The following is a 16,902-nucleotide window of genomic DNA, read 5'->3' on the forward strand; positions in this document are numbered from 1 at the left end:
TCTGAGGTCAGTAGTTTCGGAGCATCCCCCAAACAGGATCCCAACCGTAGCACAAACACAAAGCTTTGTCTTAACAGGTTTATTTCACTTCCAAAACGAGCCAGAATCGGAGCTTCAAAAGGAGCAACAGATTTACAGCACATACAAAGGGTGGTAACGTGGACACGGCGGCCTGGGCACCTCTCCGGGGGTCACTCGATGCCACTGCAAGAAGGGGTTTGGTAAGGGCAGGGTGGCACCAGCGGCACCAACACAGTCAGCACTTCTGCTTCTATTGGGCACTGCCGGCCAGTGACATGGGATCTAGGGAAGCACGAAGGCAGCAAAGCCTCGGTGCACCCACAAACCCACCCCATTCCCAAGGGACTCCGCTGAAGCAGAAGCATTACAGGCCCTTATCCCGTTCATTTTGTGCCAGCCTCAGACCGACGCTCACGGGCGCGTTACCTGACCAGGTGAGCTATGTCCCAGTTGGCTTCCAGGGTCAGGGGTCCTTCCACCTGCACCCCTTTCTCCGTCGCAATAGCTACTTCATACTGAGGACAGAAAACATGGGCAGCTCTCAGTGAAGCCTGAATCCCTATGCCCAAATCCCAGCCCTGTGCGCCCACGCGCTCACCCTGTTGAAGGACCGAGCGTCTCTGTAGTACAGAATCTTCATGCAACGCTCAATCAGGTCGCGGGCCTCCTCCTGCGTGAGGCTGGATTTCCTCTCCAGGACTTCCCTCATCAGTGGCTGTGGGGAAAAGAGAATAAACCCCCCCACGTGCTCAGCAGCTGCCGCCCAGAGCTGAGCTGAGCCAAGCCAGGGCCAACTCTACCTGAGCCAGGTACGCTCCGTAACCTGTCGCAAGCGTGGGGGCTTCGTAGGCGACGCCGAGCATGTCCACATAACCCAGGAAGCTGACGGGACAGAGCCGTGAGCGTGGTGGCTGCATCGAGGACGGACTCAGCTCCCAGCCAGAGCCCCCTGCGGCTTCCGTACCCCAGGGAAGGAGGTGCAGGAGCATCACCCACCTCTCGCCGTTGTAGAAGCCTCCGATGACAACGGTGTTCCAGAGCGGATTGATCTTGGACCTCCGGTTGTACATGACTCTTGTCAGCCAGGAATGAATGGCTTTCGGGCTGTAGCTGTGACCATCTCCCAGCAGCTCCTCATCGATCCTAATTGAGATGGGAATTTCACCCAACTAAAGCCGGAAACCGCCCGGACACAGGAACCCTCCCACAAACTCCCCGCAGGCAGCTTTCAACCAAGACCCCTTGTAAAGGGGGTGAATCAGCCAAAGGCCCCAAGGGATCACTCAAACCGGTTCCCCCCCGGTGCTCAGCAGGGAGCTGGAGAGGACACTGGGTACCAAGGGGACTGCGCAAGGACTTCAGCTCAGTTTTATCCCTGCTCAGGGAACGCATTTAACCCCCTCCGAGCCTTTGGAAGCCGGGAGGAAACAGGACCACGGCACGCAGCAGTGCCCGGGGCCACTTACACCATCTGGTCGATGACCTGCGCCAGGTACTGGAAGTCGGCGTAGTCACCGGAGGCTCCCAGCATGGTGGTGTCGTTCACCTTCAGCAGCCGGGAGATGCCGCGGAACCGGGCGAGGGAGCCGTAGGAGCCCATCATGTCGGCGGCGATGATCACCCCCCCGTCGAACTTCGCCCCCAGCACCGAGGTGCCCGTCACCATCGGGCTCCTGAAGACCCAACCGTCAGCGCGGCCGCAGGGCCCCGGTTCCGGCCACCGCAGCCGCGCCTCCCGCCCATCCCTGCCCGCGGAGCCCCCCGCTCGCTCCCCGCTCAGCGCTCACAGGGTGCGGGTGAGGGGCAGGACCCCCGCGGCGGGGCCGGGCGCGCAGGGGTCGTGCGCTTGCCCCGGGGCCGGGCCCCCAGCCCAGAACGGCGGCGGCGGCGGCAGCATCCGTGCGGTCCCGGCCTCCATCTTGGTGACGGTGCGGCCCGCCCTGCGCACGCGCGGAGGAAGCGCGGCCGCTCCCGGCCGCCGTCCGTTGGGCGGGGTCAGAGCCGTGCGGGAGGGCGGGCCCGGGCGCCATCTTGTGAGTGGCGGAAGTCTCCCGAGGCCGCCCCCCAGGGCCTCGCCCCGCTCCCCGCCGCAGGCCCGCGGGCCCCGGCGCCGCGCCCGAAGCACCGGGAACGCGGGTCCCTCCCGGGGGGGGAGCGCGGAGGTTCGGGACCGTGACGGTGCCGCTCCCTCAGCAAGATGGCGGCGCCCTGCCGGCGGCACCGGGAGCATCACGTGATCGCCCTCCTGGGGCGGGGCTGGGGGCGGGTCTGACTCCGCCCCGGGGCGGGGCCTGGACCGGCGCTGGCCAATGGGCTGGCTCGGGGGCGGGGCCTGGGCTAAGGTAACAGGTTGCGGTGGGCAGCGGCGGGAGCGGCGCCGGCGGCGGGCGGTGAGTGCGGGGTTCGGGGCTAACCGGGTCCTGCCCCGCGGCAGCGCCCGCCGGGGCCATGGGTGCTGCTGACCCGGGGGGGGCACTGGGCTATGGGGCAGCGAGGGTCGGTGCTGCCTTCCCGCGATGTGCCCTGCCCCATGGCAGAGGCTGTAGGGGCTGGGCCCACCGGGGCTGTTGGCCTTGGCGTTGTCGTGCCCATAAGGGATGGGACTGGTGCTGTTGCACTCCCTGGGCTGTGCTCTGCCCTATGGTAGAGCCTATAGGGGCCGGGTCTGCGGGGACTTTCCTCTGAGGGTGATTCTTGCCCTTTAGAAGCTTCTATAGGAGCTGGCACTGTGGGCCCCTTGTCCTTGGCTTGTGCTCCATCCTACTGCAGTCCCCATAGGGGTGTCACCTGCCCTACAGCAGATCCTATAGGGAGCCCCAAGCTGGGGAGGGACCTGAGTTGTCCCTCTTCTACCAGCTACCTCCCTCAGGGATCTGCTGTCACCTATAGCCCTGAATGGGACCTGCCTTTACCTGCCCCCTATGGAGATTGTCCCTTCCGTAAGGGATTTGCATTTCCCTTTGGAAGTTGTATCTACAGGTGCTCTTGTCCTTCGAGGAGAGGTCCCATAGCATCCCTCCATCAGGCCGCTGGCAACGGCTGCCGCTGCTGCTCCTCATTAGCAGAGGGATAACGAACCTCTGCCTTGTGTGAGGGGCAGGAGGGTGAGTTACATCCTGGAGCAGGGTAAAGCCTCTTGGACCTGGTGGGATCAGGGAAGCAGCGGCAGCGCTGTGGCTGCTGCGGGCCGGGCGCAGGCCCTCCGTAACGTGGCACCTCCTGAAACTTTAATGCCAGGAGCTGCCCTACTTCACTGCGCTCCCAGGGCTGTATTTTTAGCAGCCTGTTTAAATAAGACAGAAAAATCCAGGGCTTGGGTGCCGTCCCTGCTGCCGTTTGACTGACTCCTTGCCTCTCGAGGTCCTGACTCACCAAGGATCGCTGCCCGGTGCCCATCCTCTGTCCCCTGTTACAGGCTTTTGTTTGGGAGGGTGTTTGCGGCTTGCTCCGGGCTGCCCTTGCTCTCTGACCAGTCGAGCTGGTTTGCATTCGAGCTGTGTTTCCATCTCCATCCAGGCAGATAAGGTGCCGTTTGCTGATGGAGCCCCTCGCACACTGCGTCGTGGCTATGGTACTTGTAGCATCCTCCCCTCAGTATCTTCTGTCTTGGGTGGGAGCTGCAGCATCGCCTCTGAGGGTGCCGCCCGTCGGGGTGTGGTTTTGGGGTGCCCGAGGGATAGCGGGATGCTGGAGCTGGGTCTGGAACACACAAGGAGACCGCGATGTGCCCAGTGTGGGGTGAAACCAGAGCATCCGAGCCCTGCAGCACAGATGCACGTTATGCCCCTGGGGCTCCTCCCTGCTCCCTGACAGTGTTCCCCTGGGAAATACTTATCCTCGTGAGCGTGTGGGTCAAAATAATCCTGGTTTCAAACACCATTTGCTCAGAAACCACTAAACCAATGGGACTGGTGCTGGGGTGAGCACGTTGCGGTGTGGTTTGTGCCATGTCGGTGGTCACGGAGCACCGCGCTAGGTGTGGTGATGGTTCTGGGTCTGACCCGGAGGCGCTGGGTCCCGCAGGACGGGACGAGGCTTTTGGTTCCTGAAACCCGGCCCTGGGAGCGGCAGGGAACAGGATTTTCCAGTATCTGAGTTGTTGATTAACCCGAGGGCTCTGCCTGCGGCTGGGCTGGGTTGAAGTGCGATGGAATTCGGTTCTTATCAGCTCCGGTGGGAGCCCCAGGGGCCATCCCCTGCAGAGTGACCCTGATCTCCCCCTGGACATCCCTCTTCCAGGCCTCGGCAGCGGCACGATGCTGACATGAGCCGGTCCCTGTCGCATGACACCGGTGCCCTGGTTTCGGGTTCCTCCGGCCCGGACGCGGCTCACGTGCTTGGCCAAGGACTTATCGGGGTTTCGGGCTCCGGAGTTTGCAGGGAGCAGGAACAGCCGGTCCGTGCCGATGATGGGCAGGGTGCAGGTACGGCTGTGCTGCCTGCACCGGGGATCAGCCCCGGACTTTGGCCAGGGCTGAGCAAGCAGCGCTGCGATGGGGCTGAGCTGTGGGGAAACCAAACTGAACTGTGCCATGAGCCAAAACCAGCGCGGCTGATGGAGGAGATGGGTCTGAGCCGGCGCCTCTTCCCCCGGTTGAGGCGCTGGCAGGGAGCGGAGCCGGGCAGAGCCGCGCTCAGCGTAGGAGCGTTTCCAGCACCGCCTGCTCATTGCAAAACAACTTTCTGGGTTAACGTCGGCGGCACAAAGGGCTCATTGTACCGCGGCCCCGGGCGAGCGGAGCTGGCCGCCGGCCATCGCGGCCCTGCCGGCCCGCAGCGTGATGCTGGAGCTGTGTGACCACCACAGAGACCCCTCCTGGGGGTCAGGTCTCTGCCGGCTCTGGTCCTGCCTTGGCTGGGTGCGGGACCCCCGCGGCTCGGTGCTGCTGTCACTGCCAGTCTGACCCAGGGCAGGGAAAGGTGCGTTTGAGCGCGGCACAGGCCCTGGGGACAATAGGCAGCCTATTCTTAGCCCTCATTCTCCATCCTGCCTGCTTCCAGGCTCCTTCCCTGTGGTTTCCAGTGAAACCCCCTCCTGGGGCTGTGTTTCCAGCCTGGGGCTGGGTGTTGCTGTCCCACACAGGAATGTGATCTGGCTTCAGCCCTTTATCTGCAAGCTGGAGCCCTTCCAGCAGGAGGGAGGCATTCCTGGCTGCTGACCAGCCGGGCCTGGCTCACCTGCCTCCTCCCAGCTCCCCAAATGCTGCCAGAGCTCCCCAAAGCCAGCAGCGGAGCCGCACCTCGAGCCGGTGCAAATCCTCCTCTCTGTGGGCCGGGCTATGCCAGTTGGGTTCGAGCCCAGCGGCGTCCCCGGCCGCATCCGGCGCTGTGGTTACTCGCCACCTGCTTCCCGGCCGTGCCAGGGCAGGCGCTGGGGCTGAGCCGTGTCCTTTGCCGGTGGTGGCGATGCGATGCTGCGCTGTCGTGATGCTGTCATGGTGCTGTGGTGCTGCGCCGCCCCGCGCCACCCATCCAAAGGTCTTCTCCAGGCGGGTGCTGCGCCCAGGGCTCCCGGTTCCCACCCCGATAGCGGCGGGGCTGAGCCCGCTCCCCCATCACCCGCTGCACTTTGGACACAGCAGCCGTGGAAAGTTCCGACTCTTGCTGCTGAAGCTGGTTCCCTCTGCTCAGTTCCCTACTGCAGGTTGGTGCTGTCCTGCTCCTCCCAGACCCCCATCCCCACGCTCGGAGGGGACAGCACTGATGGGATTTGCTTCAGGGGCTCTCGCTGCAGGGTCAGGGGGGGTTTAGAGGCTGGTGTCTGTGGCTGATCTCATTAGCACCGGGCAGGGATAATGAACTCACAGAGCGGGCTCTTACCCTGTTCCCTGCACTCTCTCCTGGGCTCCGTTGCCTCTGAAGTGAGGAGCTGGTCCCTGCCTGCGCTGCCTTCGCTGCCGGCTCTGGGGAGGGATGCAGGAGACCCCGAGGTGACTCTGGCAAATGGAGGAGCCGCAGGAGCTGCCCCTGCCGGGCTTGGCCGGGGACCGGGAGCAGACGGCAGCGGTGGGGAGCTGGCAGGGCCGGGGAAGCAAATGCTCGTCCTTCCTGCGCAGCATCCGCTGCTGCCTGCGGCCACGCTGCTGCTCCGAGCCCGGCATCCCCATTGCCGCTTGTCCCTCAAGCAGGAAGCTGCGTCCCACGGCACTTGGGCTCCGGCTTCTTCCCTGGGGTGGGCACGAGAGATGTGGGCTCATGGCCGATGTGAGAGAGCCAGGGTGTGCCTGGCATCCTGCTGCTCCATCCCTGCCTGCTTCCTGCTGTGGGCTGGGGCAGCTTTGGGGGTGATGTATGGAGCTGAGCTGGAAGCCGAGGGCTTTGGGTTTGCTTCGGTGTTTTTCTCCAAGTGCAGGATGGGTTTAAGCATCTCCCTGCCTGGCTCGGGGTCACTTCGTGTTCCGGGGTCCCCCTAGGACACCCTGCGGGATGCAAGCTGAGTACTCGGCACCTCGTGTTGCTCCCAGCATCCAGTTTATTTACAGCAGGAAAAGGAGCTGCTGCTGCTGCTCCTGGTGCTCGGGGCGATGCTGCAGAGTTTAGGGGCTGATCTGGGGCTTTTCCATCATTTAACCCCTCCCAGGTGCCTATAGAGGAGCTCATCCCCCCGCATCCTCTGCTCCTGCCGGTCTCCTGCCGGTCAGCATCGCCCTGGGAGCTGCCGGGGCCGAGGGGAGGGTTACATCACACTGTTCCCAATATGTCACTGCTCATATCTGTCCCCTCCCCACGGGACCGGGTGGCTGCCCCGGCCGCAGGCGCTGGGGTGATGCTGAGGGACGCCCGAGCTCCGGCTGCAGCGAGGCTGCGGCGTTCCGCAGGCTCTGGGAAGTAGCGGGAGCCGAGCCCGGCTGCGGAGCCCGGCTGGGATCACTGCCTGCGATCACTGCCTGCCCTCTGCCTCCCCGGGGTCCTGCAGCAGCGCGTGGTGAGGGTCCGGATGCCGATGCTGCGTGTGGGGAAGGGGGGTTTTGCTCTCCCTGCCCTCCCCAGCGTCCCCCCGCGAGCGGCTGGCACAGCAAACCTTGTCCCCATCCTGTCCTGGGGACTCTGCAGCGCTGGCACCGGTGTCCTCTGGCACTCGTCCTCATGAGAAAGCACTGCCAGACACTCGCTGAGCACCGTCTTGGATCCGAGGATAACTCCGTCCTCTCTCTCCCCTCCCAGGACCGCGGTGCTGAGCCCTGGGGATGGAGCGGCCGGCGAGTGCTGCAGTGGCAGAGAAGCAGAGCCCGGTGGACTACGGCGTCCAGATCCGCTTCATTAACGACCTGCAGGAGCCCCGAAGACCCCCAAAGGCACGGGCAAAGCCCGGCTCCTACGGGGTGGCCGTGCGGGTGCAGGGCATCGCCGGGCAGCCCTTCGTGGTCCTCAACAGCGGCGAGAAGGGCAGCGACTCCTTCGGGGTGCAGATCAAGAGCGACGGCTCCTACCCGACCCCCGCCGCCGGCCCCTGGCCCTCCGGCTCCATCAGCTCCGACTCGGACCTGCCAGAGAACCCCTATGGCGGGCGGCAGCCGCGGCACGGCTCCTCCTCGGACGAGGAGCCGAGCGGAGCCCCGGCCCCCCTGCAGGAGCCCAAACCTCTGCCGGGCAAGCGGCTGCCCCGGGAGGAGCTGCGGAGGACGCAGTCCCACGGGGATCTGCTCCTGGCCGCTGCGGATGAGCCCTCCGGTGCCGGCGCTCCTCGCAGCAGCGGCACCCGGCAGCAGCGGGCTCTGGCCGGCGGCAAGAGCAGCAGCTTGTTGAGCATCGCACCGGAGCGGAGCAAAGCCTCCGGCTCGAGGGCTGTGGCCCAGGACCCTTCCTCAGACACGGAGGTTGCGGTGGCCGCCGGCAGCAGCGATGTGGACACCAAACCCCTCTCCTCGGTGGATTCGCTCATCAGCAAATTCGACGGGAAGGTTCAGCAGCAGCGAGGGCGCGCAGCCAGGAGGGGCCGGGTCCCCTCGGAGGAGAGGAAGCGCTCGCAGAGCCTGGACGGCCGCGTCTCGCACCGCGATGTGCCCGATGCCAGGGAGCGGAGCGGCGCCCAGCGCCAGGCCGGTGGCGCTCGCCCGCAGCCCTCGGCGCCCACCGGCAGCCTGAGGCGCCCGAGCGGAGCCGGGGGGATGGAGGACGCAGGGATGAGGATCCAGAGGGTGAACCGGGGCGTGGAGGAGCCGGCGGCTGAGCAGCTGCAGAGCAAAGCCCAGGCAGAGCTGCAGGTACCGGGGGGCTGGATCCTGCTGGGACCGCAGGGTAGCAAGCTCCTTAACTGAGGGGGCACGGGCGCCAGGGCGAGCACCAGCGTCCTCCGGAGCAGCAGGACCTAGAGGGCTGTGGAGGGACTCGTGTCCTGGCCAGAGCTGAGCCTTTTTATCCCTTACGGCAGCTCAAATCCACCCCAGACCTGCTGCGGGACCAGCGGGAGGTCGCCCAGCCCGGCAGCAGCGAGTACCCCAAGGAGCTCATCTACAGCATCCTGAAGGACGGGTGAGCCCCCAAAGCCCTCCCGAGTGCCCCCATTGCTCCGTGCCCCGTTTCCAAAGTCCCAGTGGCTGCGGCTGGGATGCTGGGGGGTGGTTTGGGAGCTGAATGCTGCCGCAGCCAGTTGATGCTCAGGATTTTGGGGGAGCGCTGGGGATGTCCCTGGCTCTGGAGTCCCCCTGCTCCATCCTCCCTGTCCACAAACTCTTCTCCCCGCTCTGACACCCACAGGAGCGCTGAGAGCGAGATCTCCCTCAAGAGGAAAACTGCCCGGCTGCTTGAGAAGATGCAGGAGCTGGCGGTGAGCTGGGACCGTCCCTGTGCTGCTCCCTGCTCACGGGGGAGACCAGTCCCCAAGCCCGCCCGGGGTCCCCCACTCTCCTGGGGCTGCATCCCAATGTGCCGGGGACAGGACCCGGCAGGAGGTGGCTGAGGACCGAGTGGTGGCCCCGGGGGTTGCAGCACCCCAACCCCCCTGAATGAGCCCGGGGGGGGGTCTCTCCAGGCACCTGCAAAGGACGAGGCGTGTTCCCAGCCCCTGCACAGAGACTTGGCCAGGAAAGTGGAGGAGCTGCAAGAGAAGCTCGATGAGGAAACCAAGGTGAAGCCAGGCAGAAGGCTGGGAGGTCTGGGGAGGGGGGCACGGGGTTGCAGCTTGCATCCTGGCAGGGGGAGCGCAATGGGTCCCTGCTCCAAGCCCCTTTCACTCGGACTTTGGTTCCTGGGTGAGACCAAAACTCCTCCTGATCTGATTTAGACCCCACTGGGGTGTCTCAGGGTGCTGGGGGAGATGCTGAGGGGGGGGACAGGGAGCGTCGCTGCAGTCCCTGCCCCGGGGCGGGGGGCACATAACCGGTGTTCACCCTCCTGCAGCTCCGCCAGAAGCTGGAGCTGTCCCGGGAGCCGGCGCGGGGCGGTCCCGCTCGGTCGCAGGAGGCTGAAGGGGAGATCCAGCGCCTGCGAGTGGCCCTGGAGAAGAAAAGCCAGGAGCTGCAGAGGAGTTTGCAAGAGTAAGAGCGGCTTCCGCAGCTCCGCAGGGCTGGGGACACGCAGGGTGTGGGGATGCTGCTGGAAGGTGGGGAGGTTTGGAGATGCAGAGAGGCTGAGGGAGCGCAGGGCTGTCACCACTGCTGTCCCCGTCCCCTTTGACACGCTGGGACAAGCTCACGGGTGGGTGCTGCAGCCCTTTGGGCTACAGAGGGGACCGGTCTCAAGGGGCGAGCAGTTCCCTGCCGGGCTGTGAAGGGCCTGCGCTTCCCTTCAGGCTAAGCGAGGTGAAAACAGCCAAGGAGCAGGCGGAGGCTCAGCTGGGCGACTGCGAGGAGCGGCTGCTGGCCACGACCCGGGAGCTCGATCGCTTGCGCAAGGGCTCCGGCGCGGCCCCAGCCACCGAAGCCCTGTACAAGGTACTGCGATGGCCGCGCTGGGGGGCGAGCATCCCTCCCCCTGTGCCGCTTTGCTGCCCCCCAGCCCCGCTGTCACCTTTGCCAGGAGCTGCTGGAGACCAGGGAGGAGCTGGAGGAGGCCCTGAGCTCCAGGCAGCGGCAGGAGGAGCAGCTGCGGCTGCGGGAGCGGGAGCTGACGGCGCTGAAGGGAGCCCTCAAGGAGGAGGTGGCCAGCCACGACCAGGAGCTGGACCGCGTCCGGCAGCAGTACCAGAGCGACATGGACCAGCTGCGGCGCAGCATGGAGGGCATCTCACAGGTCCGGACTTGGCTGGGAGTTGGTGACTGTGAGCGCCCCTTTTAAATGGTCCTGAGCTGGAAATGGGATTTGTGTCCTGCCCCAAACTCTCCCCACTGGAGCATCGCTCTGCCCCATCTCATGCCCCCATCTCCTCAGCATCACTGGAGCATCCCATGAGGATGCTGCTCTGAGGGTGAGTGTGCTCAATGCTTCAATCTAGGATCAGGCCAACCTGGAGTCTGAGAGGCAGAAGATCAACACCGTGGTGAGGAACCTGCAGCGGGAGCTGGAGGAGAGCGCGGAGGAGACGGGGCACTGGCGGGACATGTTCCAGAAGAACAAGGACGAGCTCCGCAGCACCAAGCAGGAGTAAGTGCTGAGGCTGGGGCTGCTGGAGGTGTGAGCAGCTTCTGGGGAGGTCCAGCTACTCACCACCATCAGGATCTTTGCTTCAGACCCCATTAAAATGGGTTGGGAGCTGGGACGGGGCTGGTTCTCCTCCTCCTCCCTGGGCATGTGAGGGGAAAGGCGATGGCCAAGCCAGGTGCTGCTCTCCAGGCACTCTGAGACCTGGGAACAGGGGTGTGGGACACGAGGGCATGGGGCTGGGTTTGGGTGGCCATGGCCTCATCCTGCCCCTCTCCAGGCTGCTGCAGGTGAAGCTGGAGCGGGAGGAGTTTGAGGAGGAGCTGCGGGAGCTGCGGGAGCGCTTGGCGGCCGCCCGGGAGGATGCGGAGCAAGCGCGGAGCAGCGCGGTGGATCCCAGCGCGCTGGAGGCACTGCGGAAGGTGGGTGCCGAGGGAGGGGGCACCAGGGCCTGCACCCAGCACCAATGGCCCTGATTCCCCATCTCCTCTGTCCTAGGAGCTGCGGCAGGCGCGGGAGGCGCAGCGGGAGGTGATGGCAGAGAAGCAGAGCCAGGAGGAGCGGCTGCGGCAGCGGGAGCAGGAGCTGGCGGCGCTGAAGGGCACCATGCGGGAGGAGGCGAGCAGCCGTGATGGGGAGCTGGAGCGGTACCGGAGAGACCTGCGGCAGCTCCAGGAGGAGCGGGATGAGGCCACCAAGGTGAGCGCAGGGGAAAGGGCTTTGTCCCCACCCGGCCATGAGCCAAGGGGTGGTCGTGGCTGTGGGATGCTCCTCGCACCTTCCTGTGGGGCAAACTCACAGCCCCCGATTCGTGCACCGGGGGCTCCTCCCAATGGAAGTGAACCCAAATTGGCCCCCAAGACCCCCTGGCTGAGCACCTGGCCCCTGGTCCACCCCACATTGTGTCTGCGTTGCAGGCAAAGGCATCCCTGGAGAGCACGCGGGAGGAGATGGAGCAGGCAAGGAAGATGGTGGAGTCCACCCTGCGGGAGGTGCAGGAGCAGAACGATGACCTGAGGAGGAAGGTCCTTGGCATGGAGTCGCAGCTGAAGGAGTATGAACGCATGGGCGAGAACTGGGAGGGCTCCCAGACACGGCTCAAGGAGAAGGTCACCAAACTGGAGGTACTGGGGCTGCAGCCATTCCTGAGCTGCCCCGCGCTGTTCCCGTGCCACGGGAAGGAGCTTGAAGAGCTCTCTCCTTGCAGGCAGAGCGCAGGCAGATGGAGGATTCACTGGGCGAAGCGACGGAGCGGGAGCAGGAGCTGCTGATGGCCAAGCGGTCGCTGGAGACCCGCCTGGAGGAGGCACAGCGGAGCCTGGCCCGGCTGGTGCAGGAGCACCAGGAGCTGAGCGCATCCTACCAGGACGAGCAGCGGCAGAAGGAGCAGCTCAAGCACGCCAAGAGCGAGCTGGAGGAGCAGAAGCGTTTGCTCGACCGCACCACGGAGAAGCTGAACAAAGAGGTTGGTGCCTCCGGGGCTGCTCACACCCCCAGGACCCGGGTTCCATGGGGCATCATGTGCCGCGACCCCTGTGCCGTGGGTCAGGATCTCTGAGATGCTCCTGCTGGGTTAGGGGGGGGATCCAGGACTTTGGGCATGGATCTGGTTTCCCTATGAAGCCATTTAGGACCAACCCTTCCCAGATGTCCCAGGAGGCCCCATAAAGCCACACTGTCCCCAGGGATCAGCATCCCCTGATGTCCCAGGGCCATGTTGTCTCCTGCTCTTTCCCAAGTGGCTTCTGCAAAAGGCTGGTGCCTGCTGAGAGCCTGGGGTCCTTCAGGCTGCTCTACAGGGCTTGCACCCCTATGGGGCAGAAATGTCCCCCCAGCCCCATGCCCCCAGGGATCTTCTCCCACCTCAAGTCCCGTCAGCTCAGGAAGGGTGCAGAGGCTGGTCCCCAGCTCCTGAGCTGTCCCCGCTCCTCCGCAGCTGGAGCAGATGACGGCGGAGTCGCAGAGCTCGCTGACTGTGCTCAAGTCACAGCTGGAGGAGTTCAAGGAGAAGTCACGGAAGGAGATCACGGACTCCCAAAAACAAGCCAAGGATCGGGGCGCCGAGGTGGAGAAGATGCAGTTCAGCATGGGGCGGCTGCAGGACGAGGTATGGGCTATGGGCGAGCGCTGGTGCGTTGTGAGCCCCCGCACCATCCCCTCCATCCCTCCGTGGGCAGCTTGAGGACACCTCAGACTGGGACACCTCTTCCCCACAGGTTGCCCGGCTGAAGCAGGCGCTGCAGGACAGCCAGGCCGAGCGGGAGAGCGTGCTGCTGGACAAGGAGGTGCTGCTCCAGCGCCTGCACAACCTGGAGCAGGAGATGGAGTCCAAGAGACGCTCGCAGGACGACCGCTCGCGGCACGTCAAGGCGCTGGAGGTGGGCAGCAGCGCTCAGCGGCTCCCCCCGGGGCTGCAGTGCTCAGCGCTGACAGCAGTGGGCAGAGCTGGCCCAGGCATCCCGCGGCAGCTGCGAGGGGTTGGCCCGCGGCCGGCAGCGCTCGTCTCGATGTTTGTCATGTTTGGGCTCTATCCGGTGCTTCCCTGCGGCTCCGCTCACCGCAGGAGGTTGTTTTTGTGGGTAGCTCCCCCGCAGCGGGGTGATGGGTGCACAGGGGTCCGCACAGCATCAAGCTGCCGTGTCTAATGGCCGAGGTTCCCCCTTACCCTGCCTCCAGGGCTGTGTTGGAGCCTCCCGGGCCGGCTGGGTTCTGTTGGACTGGAAGTGTCGTCGGAGCAAACCCCCTTCCTCCAGCATTCCCAGCGCTGGCCTGAGCCCGCAGGGACCCTGAGGCCCCACTGATTCCTCTGCTCCCATCTCCTCGCAGGAAAAGTCCAAGCGCCTGGAGGTGGAGCTGGATGAGGAGCGGAGCACAGTGGAGCTGCTGACAGAGAGGATCAACCGGAGCAGAGACCAGGTAGGGCAGATGATGCCGCCCCGATCCCAGCTGGTGCCTGGCACAACAGCACCGGATAACTCAGGTCCTCGGATACAAGTGGTCACCAGAGTTAAACCCCCATTAATAATGAGTCATTAGCAAAGAGCCTGTCCCCGAATACAACCGAGGTGACGGTGTCAGAAAAGCTGGTTCGGGCGTGAGCGGAAATGCCAGGAGCTTGGCACAAGGCAGCGATGCCCAGAGCTGGGCAGGAGGCTCTGTGTTTGTGCAGGAAGCTCACATGGTGCCTCCCTCTTAACCCCGCTGTGTATTGCCCTCAAAGCCAGAGCCCGTGCTGCAGCTCTGAGTGGCTCCTGGAGCTGTGGCACTGATCCCAGAACCGGCAGCTCCTGCACTTCCAGTCTGTCCCCCTCCTGTCCCGCACTGCCAGGGGCTGGCAGGGGATTCCCACCCCCCAGGCTATGGCAAGCTGGTAAATGGGTGCGTTTCCCATCTTTTCCATCTGAAAGAGGGGCACATCCCAGGGGAGACTTCCTGTGAGTCTTGGATATGTCTGAAGCCTATAGGATGTGCATGAAACCACTGCAGGGGTCATGCTTGCAGTTGCTCCTGGGGCTGCTCGAATAACATTCGAGCCAGTTTTCATGTGAGCTCCCCTTCCCTTCGCTTTGAAACAACGCGCAAAGCCGCGTCTTCTGCCTTGGTCAACCCGGGAGAGGCCCCTGGGGCGGTTCTGGTTTTGCTGCACCAGTGGATCAAACCCATTCCTGCCCCCGCAGGGCTGGGAGCGCAGCCGGGTCCCCACATCCCAATCCAACCAGTTTAAACCCTCCAGCAGAACATCACAGCCCTCGTCCTGGGCCGTTGGCCAGAGCGGTGGTAACTAATATAGGAAGGAACCAAAATCCTCTCGCTGGGGGTTTTGGTGACGCCGATCGCGGCTGCGTGCGTGGGAATGGGTGCGATGAGTCCGCCCGTGCTCTGCGGTGCTGCTGGCACTGGGGGGGAATTGCGGTGGCCTCGAACCAACGTGTGCCCTGTCCTTGTGCCCAGATGGAGCAGCTGCGGGCAGAGCTGCTGCAGGAGCGCTCCAGCCGGCAGGACCTGGAGTGTGACAAGGTCTCGCTGGAGAGGCAGGTACGGCCAAGCCGTGAGGGCCATGGGACAGCAGAGGGACCCTGCAGGGATGCAGGGCAAAGCACCTCGGTCCAGCCCTGCTCCTCCCTAGAGCATCTCTGAGAAAGGGGCTGTGTTCCCAAGGAGCTTTTCCTGCTGTTTTCCCTGTCCTCCACCTGGTCCCATCATTCCCGTTCGCTGATGGGGACAGCTCTGAGGGGGTTTCTCCTGCAGAACAAGGAGCTGAAGAGCCGCTTGGCCAGCTCGGAGGGGCTGCAGAAGCCCAGCAGCAACATCTCACACTTGGAGGCGCAGGTGGAGGAGCTGCAGGACAAGCTGCAGGCGGAGGAGAGGTACTGGCCATGGAGACCTCAGCCTCGGGGGGGGGTCCTTGCTGTCACTGAGTGCCCTCCCCACCCACTGCCTCCCCGCAGGGAGAAGAGCGTCCTGCTGTCCTCCAACCGCAAGCTGGAGAGGAAGGTGAAGGAGCTGACCATCCAGATCGATGACGAGCGGCAGAACGTCAGCAACCAGAAGGACCAGGTGAGTGGCATATGGGAGCCCTTGGGTGCCCATCAGCTTCAGGACCCTGCCTTGGGTGCTTGCTCTGCACAAGCCATCCTCATCCCATGGCAATTGCCCTTTCTCCCTGCAGCTGAGCCTGCGGGTGAAGGCCCTGAAGCGTCAAGTAGATGAGGCAGAGGAGGAGATTGAGCGGCTGGAGGGCGCCCGCAAGAAGGCGCAGCGGGAGCTGGAGGAGCAGCATGAGCTCAATGAGCAGCTCCAGAACCGCATCAAGGCGCTGGAGAAGGAGGCTTGGTAGGGGCCGTGGTGCTGGAGGGGGGCCCAGCCATGTCCCCAGGCTGGGGCTCAGCTCTTTTCTCCATCCCCAGGCGCAAAGCCGCCCGCTCAGCCGCTGATTCCTCCCTGCAAGACGACCAGCTCAGCTCGGACGAGGAGTTCGACAGTGCCTACGGGCCCTCCTCCATCGCCTCGCTGCTCAATGAGGCCAACCTCCAGACCAGCTCCTGCTGATGCCACCAGTGCTGTCACAGCCTGGAGTGGAGCCCCAGAGCTGGGCAACAAAGCGGCCAGGGATGCTGCTATGGCTGCTCCATGCAGAAACTCTTCTAACACCAATGACATGAAGGCAAAGCAGTGGCTGGGGAGTCCCCTCAGACACTCTCTTGCCTCTTCATCTTCATACGGGTCTCAGGGTGCATTTGCACTGTGGCTTTTTGTCAGTGGGGAGCTGCTCCCCACAGCCGGGGTGCCCCTCGGTGCCTGGGTCCAGCCGGGGGGGTGCTGAGGGCATCCTTGGTTGTTTTTATATGCAATTGCCCCTCGTCCCCCACTGCCTTTTCCCTCCCCACCTGGGGTTTTAAATAAAACCGAGTGGTTGAAGGCCTGTGGCTCATCACCCATCAGGGCCAGGGGCATGGCACAGGCTGCGGCACACGGGGCTCTGTGCCACCGGGGCCCTGCCCGGCTCGGGGCACGTAGCTCCTTCCCCGCTCCGCTGGATCTGGCCTAGAGATAAATCCTTGTTATCGCTAATTACAGTGGATGGGAGTCCTGCCAACTGCTAATTAGTGCCATTGCAGTGATTGGCAGGTGGTTACCGCAGTTCCCCTCCGTGACCTCGAGCTGGCTCCATCCTGAGCTGGGCTGGGGCCAGGGCTCCCGCCTGCCTCATTGCTGCTGCCTCAGTTTCCCCACCTGCACCGCGGTGATGTTTAACCGGGATGGAACTGGCAGGGCCACGAGTGCTGGTGACACCAGGGACACCCTCGGCCCCTCTCGGGTCCTGTCTCTGCATCACCACCGCCCAGGGCCGTGCCCAGCGCTGGGCTCCGCGCCCACGGCGTCCCCGCTGCGGCTAAGCCGGGCCGGCACAACCGGTTCTGGCTTCGGCTCCTCCCGGACACGTGTGTTGGAGCCCAGGTCAACCGCGGTCCCCACCCTGTGCCTCAGTGTCCCCAGGGATGGGGCTCCTGGGCCCTGGCTCCCCCTGGGGCACCGCAGTGGGGAGGGGGCTGCAGGTGCCCAAGGGGAGGTGCCGGCTCCCATGGCTGAGTGCGACCCACATTGACCGGTCCTGGTTCTGCCCCCAGCCCCAAGGCAGTGGCACTGTCAGCCTGCGGTGCCTCCCGCTGCCCCAGCCCTCCGGACGGGGTGTCTGCATCCCGGAGCTGCCGCGTGGCCCCAGCTCGGCCTCGGTGACCGCACAGGGCTGGGGCTGGCGGTGAACTTGAGGCCGGCTGAGCTCATCACACTGCTATGTGGCAATTAGTGCCCACAGAGGCGGCCGCAGCACACCCAGGCTGCCCGCCCTGGCACAGGGACACC

At 64.6% G+C, this 16,902-nt stretch overlaps 2 protein-coding genes across 3 annotated transcripts; one reads left to right on the top strand and one right to left on the bottom strand.

Moving 5' to 3' along the window:
• Positions 1 to 64: 64 nt before the first annotated feature.
• PSMB4 (proteasome 20S subunit beta 4) lies at positions 65 to 2,352 on the bottom strand. The gene is made up of 7 exons (XM_080634944.1): positions 1,809 to 2,352; positions 1,488 to 1,694; positions 1,018 to 1,164; positions 822 to 903; positions 620 to 736; positions 448 to 536; positions 65 to 204 (listed from the first exon to the last, which is right to left on the bottom strand). The coding sequence occupies exons 1-7, from the start codon at positions 2,249 to 2,251 to the stop codon at positions 192 to 194; spliced, it is 1,098 nt and encodes a 365-aa protein (XP_080491070.1). The 5' UTR covers positions 2,252 to 2,352; the 3' UTR covers positions 65 to 191.
• On the top strand, positions 2,326 to 15,913 carry CGN (cingulin). Of its 2 annotated transcripts, none has more exons than XM_080634942.1 (21): positions 2,326 to 2,411; positions 7,186 to 8,225; positions 8,393 to 8,493; positions 8,719 to 8,788; positions 8,993 to 9,088; positions 9,361 to 9,497; positions 9,752 to 9,893; positions 9,979 to 10,191; positions 10,394 to 10,542; positions 10,820 to 10,961; positions 11,038 to 11,238; positions 11,457 to 11,663; positions 11,747 to 12,004; positions 12,476 to 12,646; positions 12,756 to 12,917; positions 13,366 to 13,455; positions 14,491 to 14,574; positions 14,788 to 14,906; positions 14,988 to 15,096; positions 15,209 to 15,372; positions 15,447 to 15,913. In XM_080634942.1, the coding sequence occupies exons 2-21, from the start codon at positions 7,209 to 7,211 to the stop codon at positions 15,586 to 15,588; spliced, it is 3,774 nt and encodes a 1,257-aa protein (XP_080491068.1). In that variant the 5' UTR covers positions 2,326 to 2,411; positions 7,186 to 7,208; the 3' UTR covers positions 15,589 to 15,913. The 2 variants fall into 2 exon arrangements, with proteins under 2 accessions (XP_080491068.1, XP_080491069.1); XM_080634943.1 differs by having other exon boundaries at positions 11,457 to 11,648.
• The last annotated feature ends 989 nt before the right edge of the window (positions 15,914 to 16,902 follow it).

The sequence above is a fragment of the Psittacula echo genome (assembly GCF_963264785.1).
Source record: "Psittacula echo genome assembly, chromosome: 26".
In the NCBI taxonomy this organism is placed as follows: domain Eukaryota; kingdom Metazoa; phylum Chordata; class Aves; order Psittaciformes; family Psittacidae; genus Psittacula; species Psittacula echo.

What these genes read in the sequence shown, in the direction of transcription:
- PSMB4 (XM_080634944.1), bottom strand. Translation starts at nt 2,251, where the DNA reads ATGCTCCCGGTGCCGCCGGCAGGGCGCCGCCATCTTGCTGAGGGAGCG. An exon ending in CTGCCCCTCACCCGCACCCT is followed by an intron (nt 1,695 to 1,808) that starts GTGAGCGCTGAG and finishes TTGGGTCTTCAG; the next exon opens with GAGCCCGATGGTGACGGGCA. An exon ending in ACGGAGCGTACCTGGCTCAG is followed by an intron (nt 737 to 821) that starts GTAGAGTTGGCC and finishes TTTTCCCCACAG; the next exon opens with CCACTGATGAGGGAAGTCCT.
- CGN (XM_080634942.1), top strand. Translation starts at nt 7,209, where the DNA reads ATGGAGCGGCCGGCGAGTGCTGCAGTGGCAGAGAAGCAGAGCCCGGTG. An exon ending in AGAAGGTCACCAAACTGGAG is followed by an intron (nt 11,664 to 11,746) that starts GTACTGGGGCTG and finishes CTCTCCTTGCAG; the next exon opens with GCAGAGCGCAGGCAGATGGA. An exon ending in TCAACCGGAGCAGAGACCAG is followed by an intron (nt 13,456 to 14,490) that starts GTAGGGCAGATG and finishes CCTTGTGCCCAG; the next exon opens with ATGGAGCAGCTGCGGGCAGA.